Source organism: Microchirus variegatus, assembly GCF_963457635.1.
Source record: "Microchirus variegatus genome assembly, chromosome: 22".
Taxonomy (NCBI): Eukaryota; Metazoa; Chordata; class Actinopteri; order Pleuronectiformes; family Soleidae; genus Microchirus; species Microchirus variegatus.
The window spans coordinates 20,215,818-20,243,689 of record NC_139823.1 but is presented as its reverse complement, the minus strand read 5'-3'; the positions used below and the strand labels follow the sequence as shown (position 1 = coordinate 20,243,689).

Below are 27,872 nucleotides of genomic sequence, written 5' to 3'. Positions count from 1 at the left end.
AGAAAATCTGACTAACTAAAACCTGAGAAAGTCTGACTTACTAAAACCTAAGAAAGTCTGACTTACTAAAACCTGAGAAAGTCTGACTTACTAAAACCTGAGAAAGTCTGACTTACTAAAACCTGAGGAAATCTGACTAACTAAAACCTGAGAAAGTCTGACTAACTAAAACCTAAGAAAGTCTGACTTACTAAAACCTGAGAAAGTCTGACTTACTAAAACCTGAGGAAATCTGACTAACTAAAACCTGAGAAAGTCTGACTAACTAAAACCTAAGAAAGTCTGACTTACTAAAACCTAAGAAAGTCTGACTTACTAAAACCTGAGAAAATCTGACTAACTAAAACCTGAGAAAGTCTGACTAACTAAAACCTAAGAAAGTCTGACTTACTAAAACCTAAGAAAGCCTGACTTACTAAAACCTAAGAAAGTCTGACTTACTAAAACCCTGATAAAGTCTGACTTACTAAAACCTAAGAAAGTCTGACTTACTAAAACCTAAGAAAGTCTGACTTACTAAAACCTAAGAAAGTCTGACTTACTAAAACCCTGATAAAGTCTGACTTACTAAAACCTGAGAAAATCTGACTAACTAAAACCTGAGAAAGTCTGACTTACTAAAACCTAAGAAAGTCTGACTTACTAAAACCTGAGAAAGTCTGACTTACTAAAACCTGAGAAAGTCTGACTTACTAAAACCTGAGGAAATCTGACTAACTAAAACCTGAGAAAGTCTGACTAACTAAAACCTAAGAAAGTCTGACTTACTAAAACCTGAGAAAGTCTGACTTACTAAAACCTGAGGAAATCTGACTAACTAAAACCTGAGAAAGTCTGACTAACTAAAACCTAAGAAAGTCTGACTTACTAAAACCTAAGAAAGTCTGACTTACTAAAACCTGAGAAAATCTGACTAACTAAAACCTGAGAAAGTCTGACTAACTAAAACCTAAGAAAGTCTGACTTACTAAAACCTAAGAAAGTCTGACTTACTAAAACCTAAGAAAGCCTGACTTACTAAAACCTAAGAAAGTTTGACTTACTAAAACCTGAGAAAGTCAGACTTTTAAAACTAAAACCTGACTTTAAAAAACCCAAACTGACGACTGTAATAAAGTTATTGTCATCGTCATTAAATGATTGGTCACTGTTTTTGCAATCGTGTGTGTGTGTGTGTGTGTGTGTGTGTGTGTGTCATGGGTAAACTCGACCTTTGACCTCTGAAGATAAACTCTCTCTATAAAGTGATTTCATTGGTTCAAACCTTAGTTTTTAAGTGTTATCTGAGGTCATGTGACGTGAGCGCCCCCTGCTGCTGACTTCACTTCATATAAATGAATAAAAATGGTCTTTGTACATGAATTCTGATGGAAGAGCGAGAATCGTGATGTATTTACTGACCCTTTTTGGGGCTCAGTGGGCGTGGTCTCTCCTCAGAGGGGCGTGGTCTCTCCTCAGAGGGTCAGGTGATCAGTGGGCGTGGTCTCTCCTCGGTGGGTGTGGTCTTGACTCTGGTTTAAAGCCTGTCGGTGCTGGTTTTGGTGAATCATTGCGTCGTCATGTTGCTGCGGAGCTGCTGCATCGTCCTGACTCTGCTGCTGCTTATTACTGAAGCTGAAGCTGCTGCTACTGAAGCTGCTGCTGCTGATGCTGAAGCTGCTGATGCTGATGCAGGTGAGACACACTCCGTCACCATAGCAACCAAATGTGTCCCCCTTCACACGAGTGACCTGTCCGGTGTGGTCGTCAGTGTTCGTGGAGCAGCGCGATGCTAACGCCGTCCTGCGTCGATGGCGTCGAGCTAACAGCGGCTTCCTGGAGGAACTGAAAAAGGGAAACCTGGAGAGAGAATGTGTGGAAGAGATCTGTGACTATGAGGAAGCTAGAGAGGTGTTTGAAGACGACGACAAGACGGTCAGTGCTAACATTATTAGCATTGTTAGAAACACTTACATTAACATTAGCATTATTATAAACACCTATATTAGCATTGTTATAAACACCTACATTAGCATTAGCATTATTATAAACACCTACATTAGCATTATTATAAACACCTACATTAGCATTAGCATTATTATAAACAACTACATAAGCATTATTATAAACACCTACATTAGCATTGGCATTATTATATACACCTACATTAGCATTGACATTATTATAAACACCATTACCAACAATAACATTAGCAATAAAAAAACATTATTAGCATTAGCTTTAGCATGATTATAAAACAAGTACATTAGCATTTACTTACCCATTAGCAACAGTATAATTGTATTATTAGCTTTAGCATCATTATACACACTAATTATTGACCTAAACAAACAATAAACTAGCATTAGCAATGTTATTTTATAAGCATGAATGAGAGGGGACCACAGGCTATCCAGTCATAGAGCTCAGTGTTAGCATTAGCATTGATGTTAGCAAGAACATCATTATTAGCATTAGCATTAACTACACTGTAATTATTAGCATAACCATGGCTGTTAGCATTAGCCCTATTTAACTGATGTTTGTGTTTGGTCTTCAGAGGAAGTTCTGGATGACGTATGATCGTAAGTTTTCAGATTAAAACACGGATTAAAACACGCAAACAGTACGATGTTTTGTTCTTCGTTATTCTGTTTTTTTTCCCCTGGTGAGGTCGTGACCCCTGTCAGGTGAACCCGTGTCAAAACAACGGGGTCTGCGTCAACATGGGGACGAGCTACGAGTGTCAGTGTCCAGAAGGATACGAGGGACGCCACTGTCAGACCGGTGAGTCACATGGTACAACACAGGAAGTAACATGGTACAGCACGGGAAGTCACATGGTACAACACAGGAAGTCACATGGTACAACACAGGAAGTCACATGGTACAACACAGGAAGTGACATGGTACAGCAAGGGAAGTCACATGGTACAACACAGGAAGTCACATGGTACAACACAGGAAGTAACATGGTACAGCACGGGAAGTCACATGGTACAACACAGGAAGTCACATGGTACAACACAGGAAGTCACATGGTACAGCACAGGAAGTAACATGGTACAGCAAGGGAAGTCACATGGTACAACACAGGAAGTCACATGGTACAGCACAGGAAGTCACATGGTACAACACAGGAAGTAACATGGTACAGCAAGGGAAGTCACATGGTACAACACAGGAAGTAACATGGTACAACACAGGAAGTCACATGGTACAACACAGGAAGTAACATGGTACAACACAGGAAGTCACATGGTACAGCACAGGAAGTGACATGGTACAACACAGGAAGTAACATGGTACAGCATGGGAAGTCACATGGTACAACACAGGAAGTCACATGGTACAACACAGGAAGTGACATGGTACAGCACGGGAAGTAACATGGTACAACACGGGAAGTGACATGGTACAGCACGGGAAGTGACATGGTACAGCACGGGAAGTCACATGGTACAGCACAGGAAGTCACATGGTACAGCACAGGAAGTCACATGGTACAACACAGTGTCTTTGTCCTCAGGGACAGTTTGATTGTCTCTGTCTTTGTCCTCATTGTCTCTGTGTTTGTCCTCAGTCTTTGAAGACTCTCTCAAGTGTCTCTATCAGAACGGACTCTGTCAACATTTCTGTGACGGATCGACAGAAAGACGTAAATGTTTCTGCGCTGAAGGATACGAGCTCGGAGAGGACGGACGCCAGTGTGTGGCTCAGGGTAAAACCACATACAAATACCACGTACAAATACCACGTACAAATACCACGTACAAATACCACGTACAAATACCACATACAAATACCAGCTCTTTATTTCACTGTCACACGTTACTTTCGGTCTAGTTTTTTAGAATCTGTTGTTATTTTTAGTGTATTTTTTGTTTATTACATTTACGTTTTTAGTATGTTTTAGTCAGTGTATTTTTACTATATTTTACAGTGTTTTTTTTGCTTTACAGTGTATTTTAAAGTGTTATTTTGTTGTTTTGTTTTACAGTGTTTTTAACAGTTCTTTTTTACAGTGTATTTTAAAGTGTTTTTTGTTTTACAATGTTTTTTTACAGTGTTTTTTTAACAGTGTTTTTGTTGTTTTCTTAGTTTTACAGTGTTTTTTGTTGTGTTGTTGTTTTTTACAGTGTTTTGTTTGTTTTACAGTGTTTTTTTGTTGTTTTTTTACAGTGCAGTTTCCCTGTGGTCAGGTGGTCCCACAGGAAGCAGGTGTGATTGACAGCCTCCTGGATCAGACCAGACTGGTTGGATCGAACCACTGCCCTCGAGGACAGTGTCCCTGGCAGGTGAGTTTGTCCTGAAGGTGGCGCCAGAGTGGAGGAAAGTTCCTGTTTTATCAGAATGTTTGTCGTCGTTCAGGTTCTGGTTCAGTTAAGTGGGCGGAGTCACTGCGGAGGCGTCCTGGTGCGTTCTGATTGGGTCGTCACCGCGGCTCACTGTATCCATGGCAACAGTGGGCAGAACCTCAGTGTGGTGGCAGGTAACTCCGCCCACAAAGACTTTGTCATTTGTCCCTAATCGTCTTCCGTAGTTGACGAGTGTTTTCGTCTCCAGGTGAACTCGACCTTGACGCCGACGACGGCAGCGAGCAGAGTGTTCCCGTTTCCATGGCGACGGCTCATCGCGGTTACGACCCGGCGACGGGCGACAGCGACATCGCTTTGCTGCGGCTGAGTCGACCTTTGACCCTGAACCGCGACGTGGTCCCCGTGTGTTTGCCGAGCGCAGAGCTGTCGCGGCGCGAGCTGCTGCTAACGCGCTATCACGCCGTGTCCGGCTGGGGAAAGCGGACGAGCGGCGGGAACGCCGGGGGTCAGGGGTCGGCGTCGGGAGTTCCCGTTTCCCCCGTTCTTCGCAGAATGAAAGTTCCAATCGTCCCGAACTCCGAGTGTTCGCAGCGCGCTCGCTTCAACTTCACCGCTAACATGCTCTGCGCCGGTTACCTGGAGGGAAGCCAGGAGAGTTGCCGCGGCGACGACGGCAGCCCGCTCGTCACCCTGTACGGCCACACCCACTTCCTGACGGGCGTGGTTGGCTGGGGGCGGGGCTGTGCTCAGCCTGGGTATTACGGGGTTTACACCAACGTGGCCAACTTTGTGGAGTGGGTGGAGAGCACCATCAAAGCCCCGCCCACCGAAGCCCCGCCCACCGAAGACACGCCCACTGCGACGGAGAAGAGTTTCATGAGTATGTGGAACAGGTGGTGATTTTATTTCACTTTGATTTCTGTAAAAGTAAAAAATAAATCTGTTTTGATGAAATAAAAACAATAAACAAAGAATCATTGACATTTATTTTGTTGTCGTTGACTTTGTTTGAATATTTAAATCTAAACACGTGTATGTTAATGAGGACGTGAGAGTTCACTCTGCTGTTTACTGTTATCTGGGTTTACAGTAAGTCCCGCCCCCTGCCCCGCCCCCCTCTGACCCCCTCCGACCCCCCTCAGCTGTCAGTGGTACGTTCCACAGACAGGAAGTGAATTCCTTCAGCTGCAGAGAAACTGGTTTGTGGTCTCCTCCTCCTCCTCCTCCTCCTGCTCCTCTTCTTCCTCCTCCTCTTCCTCCTCCTCCTCCTCCTCCTCCTCCTCCTCTGATGGACACATGAACGTTCACATGTTCATGTCACTCGTCTTCTTAAAGGAACAGTTCAGGTTTTTCTCCTAAAAACAGAGCTACTGGAAGCCCCTCCCACTGCTGCAGATAAGCCCCGCCCCCTCTCTCTCTCTGTGTACAGGTCAATGCCCGCTCGCCCAGCCTCTCCACACTCACACTGGTTTCCTCGACTCAGACTGAGGTTTTAACAGACAGCTCATCTTCATCATCGTCTTCATCATCGTCTTCATCATCGTCTTCATCATGTCGTGGTTCCACCGCTCGTTCTCGTGGTTCCTGCTACTAAACGCCGCCGCCGCCGCTAACGGTACGTCAGCGAGAGAAAAAAATGCAAACAAAAACAAGAGAAGAATGTTCCAGCGAGGAGCAGATGATTGACAGCTGCTGACCCCTGACCCCTGACCCCTGACCCCTGACCCCTGACCCCTGACCCCGGTCATGTTTCGTGTGCGATGACATTTTTAGCGGATTGCTCCTTTATTTACAATGATATTTTTATCAGAACAATAACTAAGGAATGTGGGCGGAGCTTTTATTTACCGAACTTTTCTTGCACTATGGAACGAATAGCGTGCTAACACGTCGCATGACGTTGTCATTTTAGCGAAGTTAGCGAGCCACAATTGCAGGTTTTTGAAGCTCGCTGTCGTTTGTCTCCTCTCTTCAGTCTTCGTGGACGAGCAGGCGGCCAATCAGCTGCTGAGCCGCCGCAGACGAGCTAACAGCTTCTTAGAGGAACTGAAACAAGGAAACATGGAGCGGGAATGTCTGGAGGAACGCTGCAGCTGGGAGGAGGCGCGGGAGATCTTTGAAGACGCCGAGAAAACGGTGCTAACCCACAAACATCTGACTGTGTTAGCGTAGCATTAGCCTGAGAAAGTTACAATGATTTATGTTTAACATTCGTTTGTTCTTTACTTTTCAGAATGAATTCTGGAACAAATACGTTGGTAAGAAAACGATTGGGTGCTTCTTAAATAATGACGAGTAAGTTTGGTTTTTGGATTAGCATCATCAAGACCAGGACCAAGACCAAGACCAAGACCAAGACCAAGACCAGGACCAGGACCAAGACCAGGACCAAGACCAGGACCAGGACCAAGACCAAGACCAGGACCAAGACCAAGACCAAGACCAAGACCAGGACCAGGACCAGGACAATGACCAAGACCAAGACCAAGACCAGGACCAGGACCAGGACCAGGACCAATACCAAGACCAGGACCAGGACCAAGACCAAGACCAGGACCAGGACCAGGACCAGGACCAAGACCAAGACCAAGACCAAGCCAATGACAATGACAATGACAATGACAATGACAATGACCAAGACCAAGACCAAGACCAGGACCAGGACCAGGACAATGACCAAGACCAAGACCAGGACCAGGACCAATACCAGGACCAGGACAAGGACAAGGACCAAGACCAAGACCAGGACCAGGACCAGGACCAAGACCAGGACCAGGACCAGGACCAAGACCAAGACCAGGACCAGGACCAGGACCAAGACCAGGACCAGGACCAGGACCAAGACCAAGACCAAGACCAAGACCAGGACAATGACAATGACAATGACCAAGACCAAGACCAAGACCAGGACCAGGACCAGGACCAATACAAGGACAAGGACCAAGACCAAGATCAGGACCAGGACCAATACCAGACTAATGTTGGGATCAGATGACACAATAGGTCACCATGTCAGATTATCACAGTGGATTATGATCCTGACCAATCATCAATCACGACACTGCATGAGTTCATAGGTCATCAGGGAGGCGGGGCAAGGAGGTGTCAATCATGGCCGTCACAGACAGAGAGACGACGTCATGTTACGCCGCGTCAGACCTGACGTTAAAAATCAGCCTCAGTCAAATGTGGTCTTGAACGACCTGTGATTGGATGATATGAGACAGAAATACCGACTGCTGTACCGTCTGAAACCACTAGATGTCAGAGTGGGTGAACTCTGCTCTGTTTGCCCTGCAGATGGCGACGCCTGCGAGTCGATGCCTTGCGCTCACGGAGGTCACTGCAAAGACGGGATCGGCTCTTACTCCTGCTACTGTCCGGCCGGGTATCAGGGCTTCAACTGTCAGATCGGTAACATTTTTCAAATACTTTTAACGACGCTAACGTTCAGACAAGTCAGAGAGGAGGCTGTTGTAGCTGTTGTAGCGTATTTCATGGTGTTGTCATACATCGTATTCCTGTGGTTTTCAGTCGTACATGATGATGGTCTTGTCTGGACAGATGTTAGGTGGTCTGGTCTGGTTTGGTCTGGTCTGGTCTTGACCGTGTTCTCATTCTTCACAGTGATTCCTGAGCTCTGCGAGTCCAAAAATGGCGGCTGTGAACATTACTGCAAAGTGGTGCAAGGGAACGTCGAGTGCTCCTGCACTGACGGGTATTTCCTGGCGTCGGACGATAAATCCTGTCACTCCAACCGTAAGATGCTCAAGTTCAGATGATGGTGTTGTTGTTGTTGTTGTTGTTGTTTTGCGGGTCATTTGTGAGTGGTGAGCTCCAGAGTTTTTGCAGCACTGCCATCAGGATCCAGATCTAACTCAGACTTGAAATGAATCCTTACAGAGACGTTCAAGTGCGGCGCCATCGTCACCAAAGACACCCGGTACGTTTTCAGGTACGTTCGAGTCAACGTAACGGAGGGAAATGCAACAGAGTTGAACACGACAGACTCGACCTTCAACTTCACCAAAGGCGACGCGTCCTTAAGAAACCCTAGCCACGTCGAGATCGTCCCTGAACACATCATCTTAGAGGAACTGATCAACCCTCAGATGGCCAGTATGACCCGCATCGTCAATGGAGAAGACTGTCCACCAGGGGAGTGTCCGTGGCAGGTAGGAAATACCAAGGAAGAGTCTGGTCTCCTTGGACACACTGGGACTGGGTTCTTGACGCCTTGTAGTCCAGCATCGTGTAACTCCAGTTCCCAGGATGCAACTGTCCCAACACCTTCAAAGATTGTGTCTCCATTTGTCTCTGGTCTCTGCAGGCTCTCCTCCTGAACGAGGATGATATCGGCTTCTGTGGTGGAACCATCCTCAACGAGTACATCATCCTGACCGCCGCCCACTGCATGAACCAATCCCGTTACATTTACGTTAAACTGGGTAAGTCTGCGTCGAAATGTAATTCCTACAAACTCTCTCTCTTGAATGATAACGAACGTTCCCTCAGGTGAGTTTGACACGTTGGTGGATCACGGTAACGAAGCGACGCACTACGTGGATGCGATCGTCACGCACTACAAATACCAACCGCAGACTTACCACAACGACATCGCGCTCATCAAACTCAGCAAACCCATAGAGTTCTCCAGGTTCATCGTCCCGGCGTGTTTGCCTGAGCAGGACTTTGCCGAGAAGGTGATTCTCCAAACGCTGGCGTAGAAAACTCTGTAAATGTTTGACAAACGTAAACAACAACAACAACCGGCTGCTCTTTCAGGTGCTGATGCGGCAGCCGGACGGCATGGTCAGCGGTTTCGGTCGCCTCGGCGAGGGTCGGCAGGCGTCCACCGTCTTGCAGCGCCTCACGTTACCCTACGTGGATCGGCACACCTGCATGGAATCCACCCAGTTCCGCATCTCCCAGCGTATGTTCTGTGCCGGCTACCACACCACGCCCAAGGACGCTTGTCAGGGCGACAGCGGCGGACCTCACGTCACCCGCTACCACGGCACCTACTTCGTCACGGGCATCGTGAGCTGGGGCGAAGGCTGCGCGCGGAAAGGGAAGTACGGCGTCTACACCCAGGTGTCCAAGTACAACCGGTGGATCCGCGACGGGATGGAGAGGCTGATGCCCAAAAAGAAGAGCGGCAGCAGGGTCAAGAGGCACCACGGCGCCATCCAGAGGCTGTTTCTGTGAGACAGCAAAACATCCTCACTGAACTTAGCAGAGAAAAGATCAACCACACTTTGTATGTTTTATATCGTCATGTATTCACGCATCGCACTCGTCAACCGTCACGATAAGGTCCCAGAAACACCATGTTTTACGATGCGTTCACGCCACATCACATGATTTATGCCGGGATTAGACCACATCACATGATTTATGCCGGGATTAGACCACATCACGTCAACACAATCGCGATCAACACGTTATATTATTATATATAATATTTCCATAAGAAGCAAACAAACAAACAGTGGAATTACGCAGAATTCTAGTTTACTTGCGACTTCCTCACTGTGGTGTGAACGGACCATAAACGGCATGAGCGTAAATGGTCAGATTACCTTTACGTCTATACCCGTTTTGGTCACTTGGGGGCAGCAGAACAACATGTGTTAATGTTTAAAATGTCATGTGACTTGAACAATGACATTGTCGCTGTTGCAATAGATGCGATAATTAATGTTGTCGTGTCGGTGAACGCTAATTAATGTGTTCATTTGCGTCGAGCGTTTCCTGTTCACCGTCCTCTGAGGGACACGCGTTAGCTTGTTAGCATCCTTCAAGATACTAATCACAACAATTAATCTGTATTATTTAAAAAAAACAAAAAAAACAATAAAAGATGGTAAAACTGAAAATAAAAAATATTTTAAAAAATTCTAAACGTGTTTTTTCTTCTGTTCCAATTCAACATAAAACGTCAACAAAATAAAACTTATTGATATAACTATTTATATAAAGTTTTATATATACATATATATCTATACATATATATGTATATATACATATATAGATAGATATAAAAATACATATATAAAGTATTGTGTTTTTAGTATATAGTATAAGTATATATTTAAATCAGATATGTAAAATATTTGGATCAGATTATAAATAAATAGATTAAAACTAGTTTGAATGTTCAAAATAAGACGTTTTCATGTCATTAACGTCCTGAAACTTTCTGATTTCACTGAGAAAATCTTTGAATTTTCAGGGAGGATTTTTAATGATTAATGGATGTGATGAAATAGCTTGTTTACCTCAAACAAATGTTGTGTTTATTGACGTTTGTTTGAGACGAGGACGAGGACGAGGTCAGAGTCCACAACAGCAACAAAGTTTGAAAAAACAAACAAGAATAAAATCTAAAAAAATCTACTTCAATCAACAAAAATTAAACTTTTTTCGCATTAATGCTGCAAAAGAAAGAATTACAATAAATAAATAAATAAACAGCTTATTACATCGTCATGATGAGTCACTGGTGTGTGTGTGTGTGAGAGTGTGTGAGTGTGAGTGTGTGTGTGTGTGTGTGTGTGTGTGTGTGTGTGTGTGTGTGTGTGTGTGTGTGTGTGTGTGTGTCAGTAGAGTCAGTGTGTCATGGCGGTCATCATCATGTCGGCTGGTTGTTGCCGAGCGTCTCTTCTTCTTCTTCTTTGTTTCCTTCAGGTTCTCATCCAAGGACAAGGTAAGACATTTGACCTTTGACCTTTACCTTATTTCACACGTTATTCAGTTATTAAGCTAACTGCTAATGTCTGTTTACACAGTAATAATAACTCTTACTAAACAAGTTAGTAAGTGTTTATTAAGCTGTATTTCAGAGTGAGTCACGTACAGCTACAGACGTCACAAATACATAATGGTGTTAAATAAGCAACAATTAACATGTATAAACACTTATTAATGTTTATTAACACCTGTTTATAAGGGCTAATAATGGCTAATCAATTTAATAATTACTGCTATTGTACGTGAATTAATTTGAATAAATGTTAATTAAAGAAATGCATTTACAGTTAACTGTGAGTTAGGTTGAATAACTTATAATTAATAACTTCATTAACCTGGTAACAATGTTAACAAATTATTAACATATTATTTGTTACTTCAGGTTCATTCAGTGAAGCGATGTTTCTCTTCCTGTTGGAAGTTTTTATCTTATTTTGCTACGATTATTAACGTGCTGTGATGAGTTTGTTTATTTACCAAGATGGACGCCATATTCAAAATGGATGACTTCCTGTTGAGCGGGCACCATGGTACCAGTAGACTTTATTGTTCGTCTCGGGCTGTGACACGTTTCCACCAAGTTTGGTGAAATTTGGTGCAACTTAGGTTTGGCTTTGTCCTACCGGGTTTCACCTTTGGGGGTGCTAGTGAGCCATTTTGCGCCATTTTTACGCATTTCCCTTATTTTATGATTTTATTTTGACAGGTAGCGATCGGAGCGACAATTTCCGTCTGTTTTTATCAACGTTTAGTACAAATACAAACGAGTCCTCACGCTGCTGTGTGAGTGCTCGGTCCCCACGAGTCACTGTGTGTGTGTGTGTGTGTGTGTCAGTGTTCCGTCAGGCTCACAGTGTTTTCCTTCGGTCCAAACGAGCCAACATGTTCCTGCTGGAGGAGTTCCTTCAGGGAAACCTGGAGCGCGAGTGTTACGAGGAGCTGTGCAACTTTGAGGAGGCGCGGGAATATTTTGAAGACTTCGATAAAACGGTTTGTCGCCATTAATTATTCGTCTGTTTACAAACAAACAAACAAACAAACAAGTAAACGGCTGACACACTCCCACAGGTGGCCTTCTGGACCGTCTACTACGGTGAGTTTGACTTTTATACTAAAGCATTATATATATTACATTACACTATATATGTATATATACATACATATATATGTATAAATATATGTGTGTATATACATATATACACATGTATATATACGGTGTGTATAAACACACATATGTATATACATACGTGTATACATATATACACGTATGTATACATGTATACATATATACACATATGTATATACATAAACACACATGTATATACATAAACACACATGTATATACATAAACACACATGTATATACATATACAAACATGTATATACATATACATACGTGTATTTACATATACATACATGTATATATATATAGATATGTATACATATATACACACACGTATATATGTACATATATATAAATACATATATACATGTATATAAATGTATTTATATATATGTATGTACATATATATATATATACAAACGTAAATATACACATATATACACACGTAAATATACACATATATACACATCTACACATATATACACATACACACGTATATATACACATGTATATATACACATATATACACACGTATATATACGTATATATACATACTATATTTATTTGTATTCTTTTATATCATTTATATTTGATGAATTACTTAAATGTAAAATACAACACGTTAGAATAAACGATGATTAAAAAGTTTTGAATAAACTTTATTTAAACGATGCAGACGGTAACCAGTGTGAACCCAACCCCTGCCTTTACGGAGGAAACTGCACCGACAAAGTGGGCGGGTTCCAGTGCTCGTGCCCCGCCCACCGCTTTGGACCAATCTGTGAGCAGCGAGCAGTGGGAGGAGTTACACGCAGAGCCCAGTGGCTGCCCACTGCGCCGCAAGTCACCACGCCAGGTCAGACCACGCCCACAGCACACACGACCCCGCCTCCCAGAGAGAGGGGGGTGTGGCCTATGAGCATCACTGTTTTCTAATGCGTTGTCTCCATGGCAACAGAGATCGCAGAGTGTCCGAGCGGCGGCCCGACAGCGTGTCAGCAGCTGTGCACGGCGTCATACGACGTCTTCAGCTGCTCCTGCACGTCGGGATTCAAACTACACACCGACAAACGCAGCTGCGTGCCCAAAGGTGGGTGTCGCAAACCCCGCCCACCACCATTTAAGAAAAGCCCTGACAGGAAGTTGTGTTTGTGTCCTCAGTCGACTTCCCCTGTGGACGACTTCACCACAACAGCACCGCGACAACGTGTCGCCATGGAAACTGTCCCTGGCAGGTAACGGCCAATCACAGCACAGGACCATGTGTGTGTGTGTGTGTGTGTGTGTGTGTGTGTACCTTCAACAGCTGTGTGTGTCTCCAGGTGTCACTGCGGAACACTGAGGGGGCGGAGCTATGCAGCGGCGTGCTGTTGGGTCGACGCTCAGTCCTGACCGCCGCCCACTGCCTCCTCCAGGGGTCAGGGTTTGACCTCCGACCTTCCAGCTTCTACGTGATCACTGGTGCAAAACTTTATTAACAACAACGAGACAAAAGTCACAAAATGTCCAAACACGACGTTACTCTTCAAAATAAAAGCAAAATCAACTGATTTTACTCTTCAAAATAAAAGCAAAATCAGCTGACTTTACTCTTCAAAATAAAAGCAAAATCAACTGATTTTACTCTTCAAAATAAAAGCAAAATCAGCTGACTTTACCCTTCAAAATAAAAGCAAAATCAGCCAACTTCACTCTCCAAAATAAAAGCTAAATCAACTGACTTAACCCTTTAAAATAAAAGCCGAATTAGCTGACTTCACTTTTCAAAATAAAAGCCAAATCAATTGACTTTACTCTTCAAAATAAAAGCTAAATTAGCTGCTTTACTTTTCAAAATAAAAGCCAAATCAACTGACTTCACTCTTCAAAATAAAAGCAAAATCAACTGACTTTACTCTTCAAAATAAAAGCCAAATCAACTGACTTAACCCTTTAAAATAAAAGCCAAATTAGCTGCTTTACTTTTCAAAATAAAAGCCAAATCAACTGACTTCACTCTTCAAAATAAAAGCCATATCAGCTGACTTTACTCTTCATAATAAAAGCCAAATCAGCTGTCCACATACTGACATTACTTTTCAAAATAAAAGCCAAATCAGCTGACTTTACTCGTCAAAATAAAAGCCAAATCAGCTGACTTTACTCGTCAAAATAAAAGCTAAAACAACTGACTTCACTTTTCAAAATAAAAGCCAAATTAGCTGCTTTACTCTTCAAAATAAAAGCCAAATTAGCTGCTTTACTCTTCAAAATAAAAGCCAAATTAGCTGACTTCACTTTTCAAAATAAAAGCCATATCAGCTGTCCACATACTGACATTACTTTTCAAAATAAAAGCCAAATCGGCTGACTTTACTTTTCAAAATAAAAGCCAAATCAGCTGTCCACATACTGACATTACTTTTCAAAATAAAAGCCAAATCAGCTGTCCACATACTGACTTTACTTAAAAGCCCACAGAAGGGTTTTATTTTGAAGGGAATAGTTTAAGAAACCGTCAGCCGTACTCAGCAAACGGAGTTTCCTCTACAAAATAAAATATTTTTCTTTTATTTTGACATCACATCTCTGGTCTCACAGGAAACAGGAAGCTCGTGTCGGTGCAGGCGCTGTACGTGCACAACCGCTTCCGTTTGGATCGTCACGACGACGACCTGGCGTTCCTCGAGCTGTCGGAGCCCGTGAGCTTTGGCTCCGCCCTCATCCACCTGTGCCTGCCCACAAAGGACTTCAGCGAAAACATCCTGATGCATCCTGGGAGGAGGGGCGTCGCCGCGAGGCAGAGGGGTGGGCGGAGCCAGGAGCTGCTCTACATGAGTCTGGACGATTGTCGCGACGAGATGAGCGCGTCGCACTCGCTCAGCAACAAGATGTTCTGCATGAGGAGGATCGCCGTCGCGGCGGCGGCGGCGTCGACAGCGGCGAGGTCGCGTGGCGGACACGGCGTCCACAGGAAGAGGAACGGCACTTCAGTGAACGCCACAGAAAACACTTTAAAGACTGAAGACGAGACGGCGAGGTCAGAGGTCAGCAGGAGGGTGTGCGGCGGCGTGTTAGCGGGCTCGCCGGTGGCCACGGTGGAGCAGGGCACGGCGTTCGTCACCGGACTGCTGACCTCCACGTCCTCGGACTGCGGCGGTCTGGTCTTCACTAAACTGTCCCGGTACCTGACCTGGATCAGACCCAGACTGGAGGCGTCAGAAGAACGAATGACGCCGCAGATAAACCAGTTCCCCGAGACTCGCTGAGACTCGCTGAGACCACGTCTGATCCAGGTTTTCTGTCCTTTCACGTCCTTCATGTGTCAGAATTTATATTTCAATAAAATAATCGACCCGTTAACAAACAAACGTGTGTTTTATTCAACTGTTTTTACAACAAAAAGAGACACAATGCAAGAATAGAAAAGGTTTTCTGTCACAGAGACAGAGAGGATTGTGGGTAACGTAGTCTAGATGATGGAGGAGAGCGGAGGAAATGGATTCTGTTTACTGACCACGAGCTTCTGGTGCTGGTGTGAGATATAACCTTTGATGTGACCCTGACAGGAAACACAGTAACACACAGTGAGAGAGTGTGTGTGAGGTGTGTGTGTGAGGTGTGTGAGTGTGTGTGTGTGTGTGAGTGTGTGCGTGAGGTGTGTGTGTGTGTTCTTGTACTTGCAGCATACTGAGGACCAGTGAGGGTTTTAAACCAACAAAGTGAGGTCATTTTTACGGAGTGAGGACATTTTGGCCGGTCCTCACTTTGTTTTCATTGAAATCACTTCCTTAGGTTGCTATAACATGCTATACTCAATTTGTCAAAAATTTTAATTTAGGACGACTTTTTCTCAAATTTTGGACCATAATTTTTTTTTCCAATTTTGGACCAAATTTTTTTTTTCAAATTTTGGACCAAACATTTTGGGTAATTTTTTTTTTTCAAATTTTGGACGACATAGTATAGAATGACGTTTTTTTCAAATTTTGGACCAAAAATTTAGTGTAAATTTTTTTTTTCAAATTTTGGGTCAAATTTTTTTTTTCAAATTTTGGGTCAAATTTTTTTTTTCAAATTTTGGGTCAAATTTTTTTTTTCAAAATTTGGGTCAACATTTTTGTTCAATTTTTGGGTCAATTTTGTTTTTTAAATTTTGGGTCAAATTTTTTTTTCAAATTTTGGACGACATAGTATAGAATGACGTTTTTTTCAAATTTTGGACCAAAAATTTAGTGTAAATTTTTTTTTTCAAATTTTGGGTCAAATTTTTTTTTTCTTCAAATTTTGGGTCAAATTTTTTTTTCCAAATTTTGGGTCAAATTTTTTTTTTCAAATTTTGGGTCAACATTTTTGTTCAATTTTTGGGTCCATTTTGTTTTTTAAATTTTGGGTCAAATTTTTTTTTCAAATTTTGGACGACAGTATAGAATGACGTTTTTTTCAAATTTTGGACCAAAAATTTAGTGTAAATTTTTTTTTTCCAATTTTGGGTCAAATATTTTTTTTCAAATTTTGGGTCAAATTTTTTTTTTCTTCAAATTTTGGGTCAAATTTTTTTTTCCAAATTTTGGGGCAAATTTTTTTTTTCTAAATTTGGGTCAACATTTTTGTTCAATTTTTGGGTCAATTTTGTTTTTTAAATTTTGGGTCAAATTTTTTTTTCAAATTTTGGAAGACATAGTATAGTATGACGTTTTTGTCAAATTTTGGACCAAAATGTTTTTGTCAAATTCTTTTTTAAATTTTGGTCTGTGTGAGTGTGAGGTGTGTGTGTGAACGTGAGAGTGTGAGGTGTGTGTGTGTGTGAGTGCGTGAGGTGTTTGTGAGTCTCTCTGTGTGTGTGTGTGTGTGAGAGTGTGAAGTGTGTGTGAGTGTGAGTGTCTCTGTCTGTGTGTGAGGTGTGTGTATGTGTGTATGTGTGTGTGTGTATGAGGTGTGTGTGTGAGTCTCTGTGTGTGTGTGTCCTCACCATGTAGATGAGGTTAGCCAGGATACACTGCACCTCATCAATGTCCACGTCCTCCACCTTCATCATCTTCAGTGACACCAGAAAAGAGTCCAGAGGGAGCTGGTGAGTCCTGAGCAGCAGGTACCTGCAGATTAGGATTATGTTAAAATCACTGGTTTTCTCTGTGGGCTTTGGTGTGGGAGAGTGATTGGTTTATACAGTGAAATAAAGAAGGGGGCGGAGCCTCACTCACACTTTCTTGAAGAGGTTCCTGTAGGTGATGATCTTCAGCTTCTCCAGGATGAGGAAGATCCCACAGCGGATGAAGAAGGTCTCGTGTTTGGACAGAGCGTCGTTGAGCAGCAGGAGGTTACCGTCACTGACACACACACACACACACACACACACACACACACACACACACACACACACACACACGTCACTTGACACCTGGCATCATGATGTCACTTCCTGTATGGCTCAAACTCAAACTAACTGTCACTCACCTCACTCCTTTAGTGACGTCAGCAAACTGCATCAGGTCGTATTTCCTCAGGAGCTGATGGTTCGGCATGTGACCCTGAAACAAGCTGAGTCATTTAATCTGCTTTAATCTGGACCTGAACCAGTGTCAACTCATTTAATCTGGATCTGAATCAGTGTGGGATCATTTAATCTGCTGTAATCTGGATCTAAACTAGTGTCAGATCATTTAATCTGGATCTGAATCAGTGTCAGATCATGTAATCTGCTGTAATCTGGCTCAGAGTGGGATTATCACCAGCAGCATCTTGACAGGCAGCAGATAGATGAGAATCATCCTCTTGTTCTTCTGACTCGATCGATGACAGTGAAGGAACGAGAAGGAGAGGAACTCCTCCGCTGCACACACACACACACACACACACACACACACACAGCATTAGTATTATTATTAATACTGCAGTATTACTGCAGTAATAATACTGTGTAGTACTCATCCAGAGTATCAGTGACCTAGCTTGAAGTCACTGTCAAACATGGCTTTCCTCCCCACGTAGAATCTGAAGGTGACTCTCTGAGCAGGACTGTAGTCGTTCTTCAGATTAGAGCTGTCAATCGCTCTGATCAGAGGTTTACACAGGTGAAGCTTATTGATCTGTAACACACACACACACACACACAGATCAATCAATCAATCATCTTCATCATCCATTGATTACAGAAGATCATCAATCATAACGATCAGTTTCCTGTGATTGATCCGACCTTAAAGTAGATCTTGAAGAGTTGGTTACTGAGAAACATCATCCCCCACTTTTTAGAGTCGTCGATACCTGCACGACTGACACACACACACAACAGTGTTAGATTAAATGAGATTACACTGGATTAACTTCAGTTTAAATCAGATTAAATGAGATTACACTGGATTAATTTAAATTCAAATCAGTTTAAATGAGATTACAGTGGATGAAATTCAGTTTAAATCAGATTAAATCAGATTACACTGGATTAACTTCAGTTTAAATCAGATTAAAAAAGATTAGGCTGGATTAACTTCAGTTTAAATGAGATTACAGTGGATTAAATTCAGTTTAAATCAGATTAAATGAGATTACACTGGATTAACTCCAATTTAAATCAGATTAAATGAGATTACATTGGATTAAATTCAGTTTAAATGAGATTACACTGGATTAACTTCAATTTGAATCAGATTAAATGAGATTACACCGGATTAACTTCAATTTAAATCAGATTAAATGGGATTACACTGGATTAATTTCAGTTTAAATGAGATTACAGTGGATTAACTTCAATTTTAAGCAGATTAATTGAGATTACACTGGATTAAATTCAGTTTATGTTCAGTGTGTGTGTCTCACTTGTCGCTGGCACACACTCTGAAGCAGCCCATCAGCTGCTCTGCTGCTTTCTCCAACATCTCACCAGGTTGACCTTTGCCCTTTTTCTGTAACTGCTGCTCTGCCTGCACACACACACACACACACACACACACACACACATCAACATTTAAACGACATTAAACATTTCTCCTCTTTTGTATTAATGTATCTGAACTTTTATAATCTGTCTCTCACATTGTTGGCGAATATCCTGAGATCAAGAGCGACAGCGAACATCACAGGGAGAGCCCTGAGACACACACACACACACACACACACACACACACACACACACACACACAGGTGAATGATGCTGCCTTCACTGTCTGCGTGTTCATCTGAGCATCAGTCTCTCTCTCACCAGTTCTCCTCTTTGTGAGACTGGAAGGCTCTCAGGAAGGATGTGAGAGGTCAAAGGTCAAGGACAAACACTGTGACACGTGTGTGTGTGTGTGTGAGACGTGACGATGATGTTTCTGCGTTAAAGGGTGAAGGATATTGAACGACAAGCGTCTGGAACTTGTAGGCTTCAACAAAGTCGTGATTGGCCACCGCGTACGTGCACCTGTAACACACACACACACACACACAGGTTTGAACGTACACAAACAGGATGTTGTACACTGATCAATAATCAAAGACATTGATACCTGAGGTGAGCAGCCACCATCTCATCGTACGGTGGCTCCAGAACCTGCTGACACTTCTCTTCAGGATTGGCCAGCTGAAACAAACACACACACACACACACACAAACACACACAGAAGTGAGGCTGTATCCTAGCAACAGCAGGTGTGCGTAGCGGAGTGGGCGGAGCCTCACCTGAAGCCGCGGGTTGGCCACATGCGGGTGTTTGAAGGAAAGCAGCTCGGCGCAGAACGAACCCTCGTGGTTGTCGATGGCTTCGTAAACCTGCGGTTTTTACACAGAAGAAGAAGAAGAATGAGGTCATCACAGCTACACCACAGCTGAGTGAAGGGTCAGGGGTCAGGGGTCAGAGGTCACCTGCTGCAGGTACTGGTTGATGGTGATGTGAGCCATGACTTCCTGCTGACTCAGCACCTGAGAACACACATAGATGACAAATTACAATCACATGTTCCCACTTTTAAACTTTAAAAAAACAAACCAATAATCATCAAAAAGAGGATGTCATAACTTTAACTCAGTAAAAAGGGTTATTTAAATAGTATTTAGAGCTAAATAATCCCGATAATCACGTGTTTAAAGCATCAAAACTCTGGAAACATTCAAATGTTTGACTTTTCCCTCTTAGACTGAAGGAGCGCCATGCTAACACGTTAGCATTTGAATTCATTCATAAAAGCTGTCGTTAAATCGCCACTGAGTGACGTCAGAGCTCAAAACTCTGCCTCGCGTTAGAGAGAAAACTGTTATTAAACCGTTTCGTACCTGAAAAACTGAGATTTAATCCAGAAACGACGCGTTAACGTTCACTTCTTTCACTCAACACCGCACTGTTTTCAAGACTTATGAACAACTTCCGGGTCACGGAGGTTGACTTCCTGTTCCTGCAGCGCTTCAGAACAAGAGGCGATTTTTTAAAATAAGGTTGTTGAAAAAAAATAAAAGCATACAAACTGTTGTTCAAAGTGTTTTATTGACAACAAACAAACAAACAAACTACAACAGTTCAGAGTGTTTTCAGCGTCACGTGCAAACATTTCTTTGTGTTTTATTTGACTTATTTTTCACAACAGAACAAAGTGAACAAAAACATTTAATCATTTATAACAAGTGCAAACACGACAGTGAACACCAGGGGGCACTACAGCACCAACAATAACAGTGTGTCCCTCACAAACTGCATCGACGTCGTCACAATGTGTTAGATTTACGTCATATTTACAATAAATAGAAAAAAAACAAAAAACAAACAACAAACAAGTGACCGCCTGCAACACACTGTTAGCTAGGTTAGCTAACTTTTAGCTATGTTTTAGGTAATAGTTTGGCCAACTTTTTTTTATTATAGGTAACCTTTTGGTTAACATTCAGCTAGGTTTAGTTACATTTATGGCTAAGTACTAGCTATGTTTAAGTTCACCTTTGTTAGCTGCAACTCCTCTCAGGACATGACAAACAGACACCAGGGGGCGCCACACCACCGACAATAACAGCAAAGAGTTTGTCAGAAAAAGCATAAAGACATCGTCACAATGTTTATTTCTTTTTACACGTACGTAATATTTACAGACCATAAATAACACAGGTTTACTTGCAACTAATCTGTAGTAGCATTAGCATAAAGTGGTGATGGAAACAAAACAACATTTGAATAAAATGAAATGAATGAACTTGGAGATGATGCTGGTTTACACTGTTGATGCTAACATTTGTTAGCCTCCTGTCGTTGTTAGCATTAGAATCATTTCTCTGTCCCTCCTCAGAAAGAATGGGTGGAGCCAGGCGGCCACGCAGCACCGCCCACCCGTCCCTGACTGGGAGGCTGAAGGAGACTCTCGCTGCTGATTGGTCCGTGCAGAGTGCTGCACGGTGAGTGGGCGGGGCTTAGCTCACTGCATCCAACCGTCCACAGACACGGAAACTGACTGAAGAACACACGTCATTATTCACCTTATATATCTACCCTATATGGTCATGGGCGGGGCCTCACCTGGAGTTATGAGGAGGAGGAGCCTGTGATGAAGGAGTGCTGCTGCCCAAAGAGAGGGAGGAGCAAGAGGAGGAGGGGGAGGAGCTACACCCGTCCAACACGTGGACACCTTTAAAAAATGTCAACAAACATTTAGACAAAAGAAACACACAGACACACACACACACACACACACATACACACCAGAGGAGTGTGTGCGGTGCTGCAGGTAGGTTGTAGGGTAAGGTGTGTGTCGCCCCGGGAAAGCGTGGTGTTTGTAACCGTGGTGATGATGTGATGTCAGAGGGAGGCTGCTGCTGTAAGGGAAAGCCCCGCCCCCTGCAGGGGAACACACACACACACACACACACACACTAATAACATCATAATAAAATGTGTTTTTATTTGTGTGTGAGAATGAAATAACAACAATAATAACGTTAATAATACATGAATAAATATTCATGAATTAAACTTTAATAATGGTGATAAATGAGAACTCACAGGGTTGAAGTCCAGACTCTGCTAAGCTCCGCCCACCTGTGTTCCTGAGGTGGATAAATCAAGCGCCACAGTGTACAAATACACCAGTACAAGTACAAACAGATGATTATGAACACACGAGTCATGCGACCGAGTCATGTGACCGAGTCATGTGACCGAGTCATGTGACACTCACCTGTCTTTGTTGTCCAGGAAGGCTTTAGCAAACGGGTTATATTTGATCTTCAGAGCGGTGATCTGTGGAAACACACACACACACACACACACACACACACACACCTGTGTAACACACACTCACACTGTGTGTGTGTGTGTTCTTGTACTTGCAGCATACTGAGGACCATTGAGGGGTTTTTAACCAACAAAGTGAGGACATTTTTACAAAGTGAGGACATTTTGTCTGATCCTCACTTTGTTATCATTTAAATCACTTCCTCATGTTATAAACATGTTATACTCATGTTTTTAACACAGATCCTCAATTTGGTACAAAAACCCTGTTTTCCAGTCCTGGTGTTTCACACACTTTTTTGCTCTGGGGCTCCACCTGCAGACATGTTATGGTACTGCACCCAGTAGTTCTTTATAGATGTCATTCATGAAGTAGATATTTGTAATTGTGTTGATTTATAAAGTGGAAATGCTGGTCGTCAGTGTGTGTGTGTGCGTGTTTGTGTGTGTGTGTGTGTGTACCTCTTCATTCTGATAGGCAGTGACAGCGATGAACTGAGTTTCTCTGAAGGAGACGTTTGACACCAGACGATGACGAGAACCAACACAGACGATGTGGAGCTGAGGCTCATATTTATGAAGAGAGTTCAACATGATCTGTGCACACACACACACACACACACACACACACACACACACGTCTTTATTTGTCGTTTGTATTAGTTTGTAAACCACTCACTCTCTCACACCAAAGTCACTCACTCTCCCACACCAAAGTCACTCACTCTCACACACCAAAGTCACTCACTCTCCCACACCAAAGTCACTCACTCTCCCACACCAAAGTCACTCACTCTCCCACACCAAAGTCACTCACTCTCCCACACCAAAGTCACTCACTCTCCCACACCAAAGTCACTCATTCTCCCACACCAAAGTCACTCACTCTCACACACCAAAGTCACTCACTCTCCCACACCAAAGTCACTCACTCTCCCACACCAAAGTCACTCACTCTCCCACACCAAAGTCACTCACTCTCCCACACCAAAGTCACTCACTCTCCCACACCAAAGTCACTCACTCTCCCACACCAAAGTCACTCACTCTCCCACACCAAAGTCCATAGAGTAAACCAGTGTTTTTAATGCTGTTGTTCAGCTGTTTGTTAAAGTCAGGTTTGAAACTTTTAAAAAGACAGATTAAATGAGTGTGTGTGTGCTGGTGTTTTTGGCTCAAACACTCTTTCATCCATCAGCCCCCCCCCCCCCTCACCCCCCCACACTAACGAGGCCCAATTAACCAATCACAGGCAGACACACAAAAACTAACAGTTTTCTATTCAGATTGAGAGGCTGGCTTCACATCTGACCTGTGTGTGTGTGTGTGTGTGTGTGTGTGTGTGTGTGTGTGTGTGTGTGTGTGTGTGTGTGTGTGTGTGTGTGTGTGTGTGTGTGCTCTCTTTGAATATAGTTTACCTCTGTCTCTCTCTCGTCCACCTGAAGTATGATGGGTAAATTAATTTCCCAGTAAAAAACATAATTACCATAATGTACAAATAAGCTGAGCAATTATTTCATTATAGTGTGTGTGTGTGTGTGTGTGTGTGTGTGTGTGTGTGTGTGTGAGATGTTTGGACATGGATAATGGGGTAAATATAAACAACATTATTGCCAATTTTGTAGTGCTCTGTGTGTGTGTGTGTGTGTGTGTGTTTGTGTGGTGTGTGTGTGTGTGTGGCTCACGGCTCTCAACAGGAAGTGCATTAAACTGCCGCCGGCCAATTAAGAGCTGTTTATCCCGTTCCCGTGGTAACGAGAGGTTGAGCAGGTGAAGTGAGCGAGGAGAGCGACTGAAGTGGCTAATTACATGTGGTAGTCTCTCGCCCACTTCAGAACAATATGGAGAAGGAGATGGAGAGAGAGAGAGAGAGAGAGAGAGAGAGAGAGAGAGAGAGAGAGAGAGAGAGAGAGAGAGAGAAGGAGGAAGATGGAGAGACTCTTGATGATGATGATGATGATGATGATGATGAAGAAGAGGAAACATTGTTTCCTAGTTTATCTTTATCCATGTTTTCATTCACTTCTCACTGACCTTTGACTGTGATCTAGTTAAGATGTTAGGCTAACTGTTAGTTATGATCTAGTTAAGATGTTAGGCTAACTGTTAGTTATGATCTAGTTAAGATGTTAGGCTAACTGTTAGTTATGATCTAGTTAAGATGTTAGGCTAACTGTTAGTTATGATCTAGTTCAGATGTTAGGCTAACTGTTAGTTATGATCTAGTTCAGATGTTAGGCTAACTGTTAGTTATGATCTAGTTCAGATGTTAGGCTAACTGTTAGTTATGATCTAGTTAAGATGTTAGGCTAACTGTTAGTTATGATCTAGTTCAGATGTTAGGCTAACTGTTAGTTATGATCTAGTTAAGATGTTAGGCTAACTGTTAGTTATGATCTAGTTAAGATGTTAGGCTAACTTAAAGCTGTTTTCGTTAACTTATTTAGTTACTTTTGTATATATATATTTTGATAAAATTTCTAGACTTTCAGAAATGTTTTGTTTAGCATTTTAGCCTTCCTTTAGCATTTTAGCATTAGCATTTTAGCTGTCCTTTAGCATTTTAGCTATCTTTAGTAGCTTTAGCATTTTAGCTTTAATTTATCATGTTAGCATTTTGGTTATCTTTAACTATCTTTAAGCATTATAGCTTTACTTTAGCATTTTAGCTATCTTTTAGCATTTTAGCTTTAGTTATCCTTTAGCATTTTAGGTATCTTGAGCTATCTTTTAGCATTTTAGCTTTAGTTATCCTTTAGCATTTTAGCTGTCCTTTAGCTTTTGAGCTATCCGTTAGCATTTTAGCTGTCCTTTAGCTTTCTTTTAGCTATCCTTTAGCTTTTTAGCTATCCTTTAGTATTTTAGTTATCAATTAGCATTTTAGCTATCCTTTAGTATTTTAGTTATCCATTAGCATTTAAGCTATCCTTTAGCATTACCTTGTGTAACCTTGAGCTGTATTTCTGCTGCATTGTCAACAGAGTAAGTGGTTAGTACCAGTTAGTACTTGCTAGTACTGGTTAGCACTGGTTAGCACTGGTTAGCACTGGTAAGCACTGGTTACAAACACAAACACAAACACTGAAGGTCAGAGTGATATCTACGGCTCAGGTGAGTTTACCTGTCCTCCTCCGTTGACCTTGTTGGTGAGTTTGACCTTGTTGAAGGTCACCGCCGCTTTCATCCAGTGAGCGCCGAAGTTTGGCGAGTCGGGGTGAATGTAGACGCCGCCGTGGCCCCGCCCCTCGCCGTGGCCCTCGGCCCGACCAGCCGCCACCCACTCGCCGTTCACGAACTTCCAGCGGCAGCCGTCAACGGGAACGAAGTCCAGCAGGAAGGAGTACATGGAGGCGGGGTCAAGACCAGAGACGCTGACCTTCAGCACCGGGAACATCCGCCTGAAACAAAACACATTATGTAAATCACACTGAGCTCCATCAGCTGGACAGGTGTGAATGGATGTTCACTGACTGCAGGTCACACACACACACACACACACACACACACACACACACACACACACACACACACACACACACACACACACACACACACACACAGGCGACACCAGCTAACAGCTTCTATCTAATAACTCATGAACAATGATGATGAACACGTTCACTGACCTGGAGTCAGACATCGTCACAAAAACAAAAGAGATTCTCATGTCGTCAAAGGTCAAAGGTCAACAAAAGAAGAGTAGAAAAAACATACAATGTAGCCGAAACTTAACTAAAACATAGTCAGTTTAACTAAAACATAATCAAAGTTTAACTAAAACATAGTCAAAGTTTAACTCAAACATAGCTAACACATTAACTCAAACATAGCTAACACATTAACTCAAACATAGCTAACACATTAACTCAAACATAGCTAACACATTAACTCAAACATAGCTAACACATTAACTCAAACATAGCTAACACATTAAGTAAAACAACGTTAGCTAAGCTAAGCTAACACGTTGACGTACCGTCCGTTCTTAGTGACGATCATCTCGTTGGTGATGTTCTGGAACTTGGTCCACAGCTCGGCGTCCTCCAGCGCCACCTTCAGGTCTCTCTCTGTCGGGTCGCCCTTCTCTCGCCCGGCCTGCAGCTCGCTCTCCACCGCGTTCATCAGCCGCGTCATGCAGCGCTCGGCTGAACCCGGGCTGCTCGCCAGCGCCCCCTCACTGCCGTCACCGCCGTCACCACCGCGGTCACCACGGACTGAAGGTCCAGAGTCTGTGGTCGTCTGAGTCTCCACCTTCATCTGGACCAACAAATACACTGGTTCATGACACGGTGAGCGCCCCCTGCAGGCGCAATTCAGAGTCATCAACTCCTTCTAACTTCAGTGCAGTTGGCAATCCAAGATGGCCGCTCCAAACAAACAAAGTGTAAGTTTTTGTCGCATTTTTGTTGCTTTTTTTTGTACGTTTAAAACAAGAGGTCACGGTAATGCTAGTTAGCCAGCTAGCTCGTTAGCTTTGTGGCTAAGGAAATGGACTACAAACACACTTACGATATCTGCGTAAATATTAGTCAAATCATAAAGTTAGCGATTAGAATCACAGATAAAAGCTAATTAGCTCTAGCTTGTGTTAGGATCAGGTTCTGGATCAGACTTTTTCACATTGTTAACGTGGAACATTTCACGTCTTTTACTCAAACTTTAATGAGAGAATTTAAGTTAATTCATAGTTTATTATTACGATTATTTTAAACGTATTCTTTATTTCTAATGTGAGAGAAAGAAGTCTAAAAATCTATAAATCTGTTCACACAATGATTATATTCAGTTAATTTCTTATCTAATTATCATTATTATTTTATAATAATGATAATTATTAATTATTATTAATTATTATTATAATCATGATAATAATCATTATCATGATTATTATTATCATTATTATTATATAATAATGATATAATAATCATCATTATTATGATGATTATTATATAATCATAATAATGATTATTATATAATAATAATCACTATTATTATTATTATAATTATTATTATTATAATGACGTCAGAACACTGAAATAATCCTGTAAGAGATTTAAATATTTAAATCTCTTTAAGTGAAACAAACAAACACTGATGTTTTTCTGCCTTTTGTTTCTTAAATGTCTGAATATTATGGTATGGCTCAATGTTTTAATGAGATCATTATGATCATTATGTTAATTATGTTAATTATAATCAAACATATTTAAAAACAAACGCACAACAGAAAGTCAACAAAAGAACAAACTGATGAGATTATTGAAAATAAACTTACCTGGAATAAAATAATCCAGAAAAACTGGAGACTTTTTCACTGAGAAGAAGCTGATGAACGAGTGAGGAGAGTGAAGCTCGCTCTACCACTCTCTCTCTCTGTCACACACACACACACACAGTGAGAGTGAAGCTCGCTCTACCACTCTCTCTCTCTGTCACACACACACACACAGTGAGAGTGAAGCTCGCTCTACCACTCTCTCTCTCTGTCACACACACACACACAGTGAGAGTGAAGCTCGCTCTACCA

At 42.4% G+C, this 27,872-nt stretch overlaps 4 protein-coding genes across 4 annotated transcripts; 2 read left to right on the top strand and 2 right to left on the bottom strand.

Annotated features, from left to right (window-relative positions):
• Positions 1 to 1,387: 1,387 nt before the first annotated feature.
• Positions 1,388 to 9,506, top strand: LOC310943234 (uncharacterized protein; the record flags this gene model as incomplete). The annotated part of the gene is made up of 16 exons (XM_083908760.1): positions 1,388 to 1,466; positions 1,751 to 1,914; positions 2,540 to 2,564; positions 2,653 to 2,766; positions 3,563 to 3,700; positions 4,162 to 4,277; positions 4,351 to 4,471; positions 4,546 to 5,178; positions 6,274 to 6,434; positions 6,532 to 6,556; positions 7,599 to 7,712; positions 7,926 to 8,057; positions 8,202 to 8,473; positions 8,629 to 8,746; positions 8,814 to 9,001; positions 9,084 to 9,506. 16 exons carry the CDS (start codon positions 1,388 to 1,390, stop codon positions 9,504 to 9,506), a joined length of 2,823 nt encoding a protein of 940 aa, XP_083764886.1.
• A 1,413-nt stretch (positions 9,507 to 10,919) lies between these two features.
• Positions 10,920 to 15,421, top strand: prozb (protein Z, vitamin K-dependent plasma glycoprotein b; the record flags this gene model as incomplete). The annotated part of the gene is made up of 8 exons (XM_083908759.1): positions 10,920 to 11,007; positions 11,887 to 12,041; positions 12,120 to 12,144; positions 12,850 to 13,029; positions 13,132 to 13,263; positions 13,335 to 13,408; positions 13,496 to 13,634; positions 14,754 to 15,421. The coding sequence occupies 8 exons, from the start codon at positions 10,920 to 10,922 to the stop codon at positions 15,419 to 15,421; spliced, it is 1,461 nt and encodes a 486-aa protein (XP_083764885.1).
• Positions 15,422 to 15,624: 203 nt separating this feature from the next.
• Positions 15,625 to 20,472, bottom strand: pcid2 (PCI domain containing 2; the record flags this gene model as incomplete). The annotated part of the gene is given in 16 exon segments (XM_083908758.1): positions 15,625 to 15,714; positions 17,125 to 17,248; positions 17,357 to 17,482; positions 17,610 to 17,683; positions 17,885 to 17,985; positions 18,100 to 18,241; positions 18,352 to 18,427; positions 18,972 to 19,075; positions 19,188 to 19,242; positions 19,354 to 19,399; positions 19,402 to 19,463; positions 19,465 to 19,557; positions 19,643 to 19,716; positions 19,816 to 19,905; positions 19,999 to 20,055; positions 20,407 to 20,472. Coding segments are annotated over 15 exon segments (1,293 nt in total). The 5' UTR covers positions 20,035 to 20,055; positions 20,407 to 20,472.
• A 928-nt stretch (positions 20,473 to 21,400) lies between these two features.
• Positions 21,401 to 26,602, bottom strand: LOC310943231 (T-box transcription factor TBX19-like; the record flags this gene model as incomplete). Its single annotated transcript, XM_083908757.1, has 8 exons — positions 21,401 to 21,566; positions 21,632 to 21,740; positions 21,815 to 21,949; positions 22,115 to 22,158; positions 22,290 to 22,351; positions 22,808 to 22,942; positions 25,467 to 25,743; positions 26,322 to 26,602. 8 exons carry the CDS (start codon positions 26,600 to 26,602, stop codon positions 21,401 to 21,403), a joined length of 1,209 nt encoding a protein of 402 aa, XP_083764883.1.
• Positions 26,603 to 27,872: the final 1,270 nt, after the last annotated feature.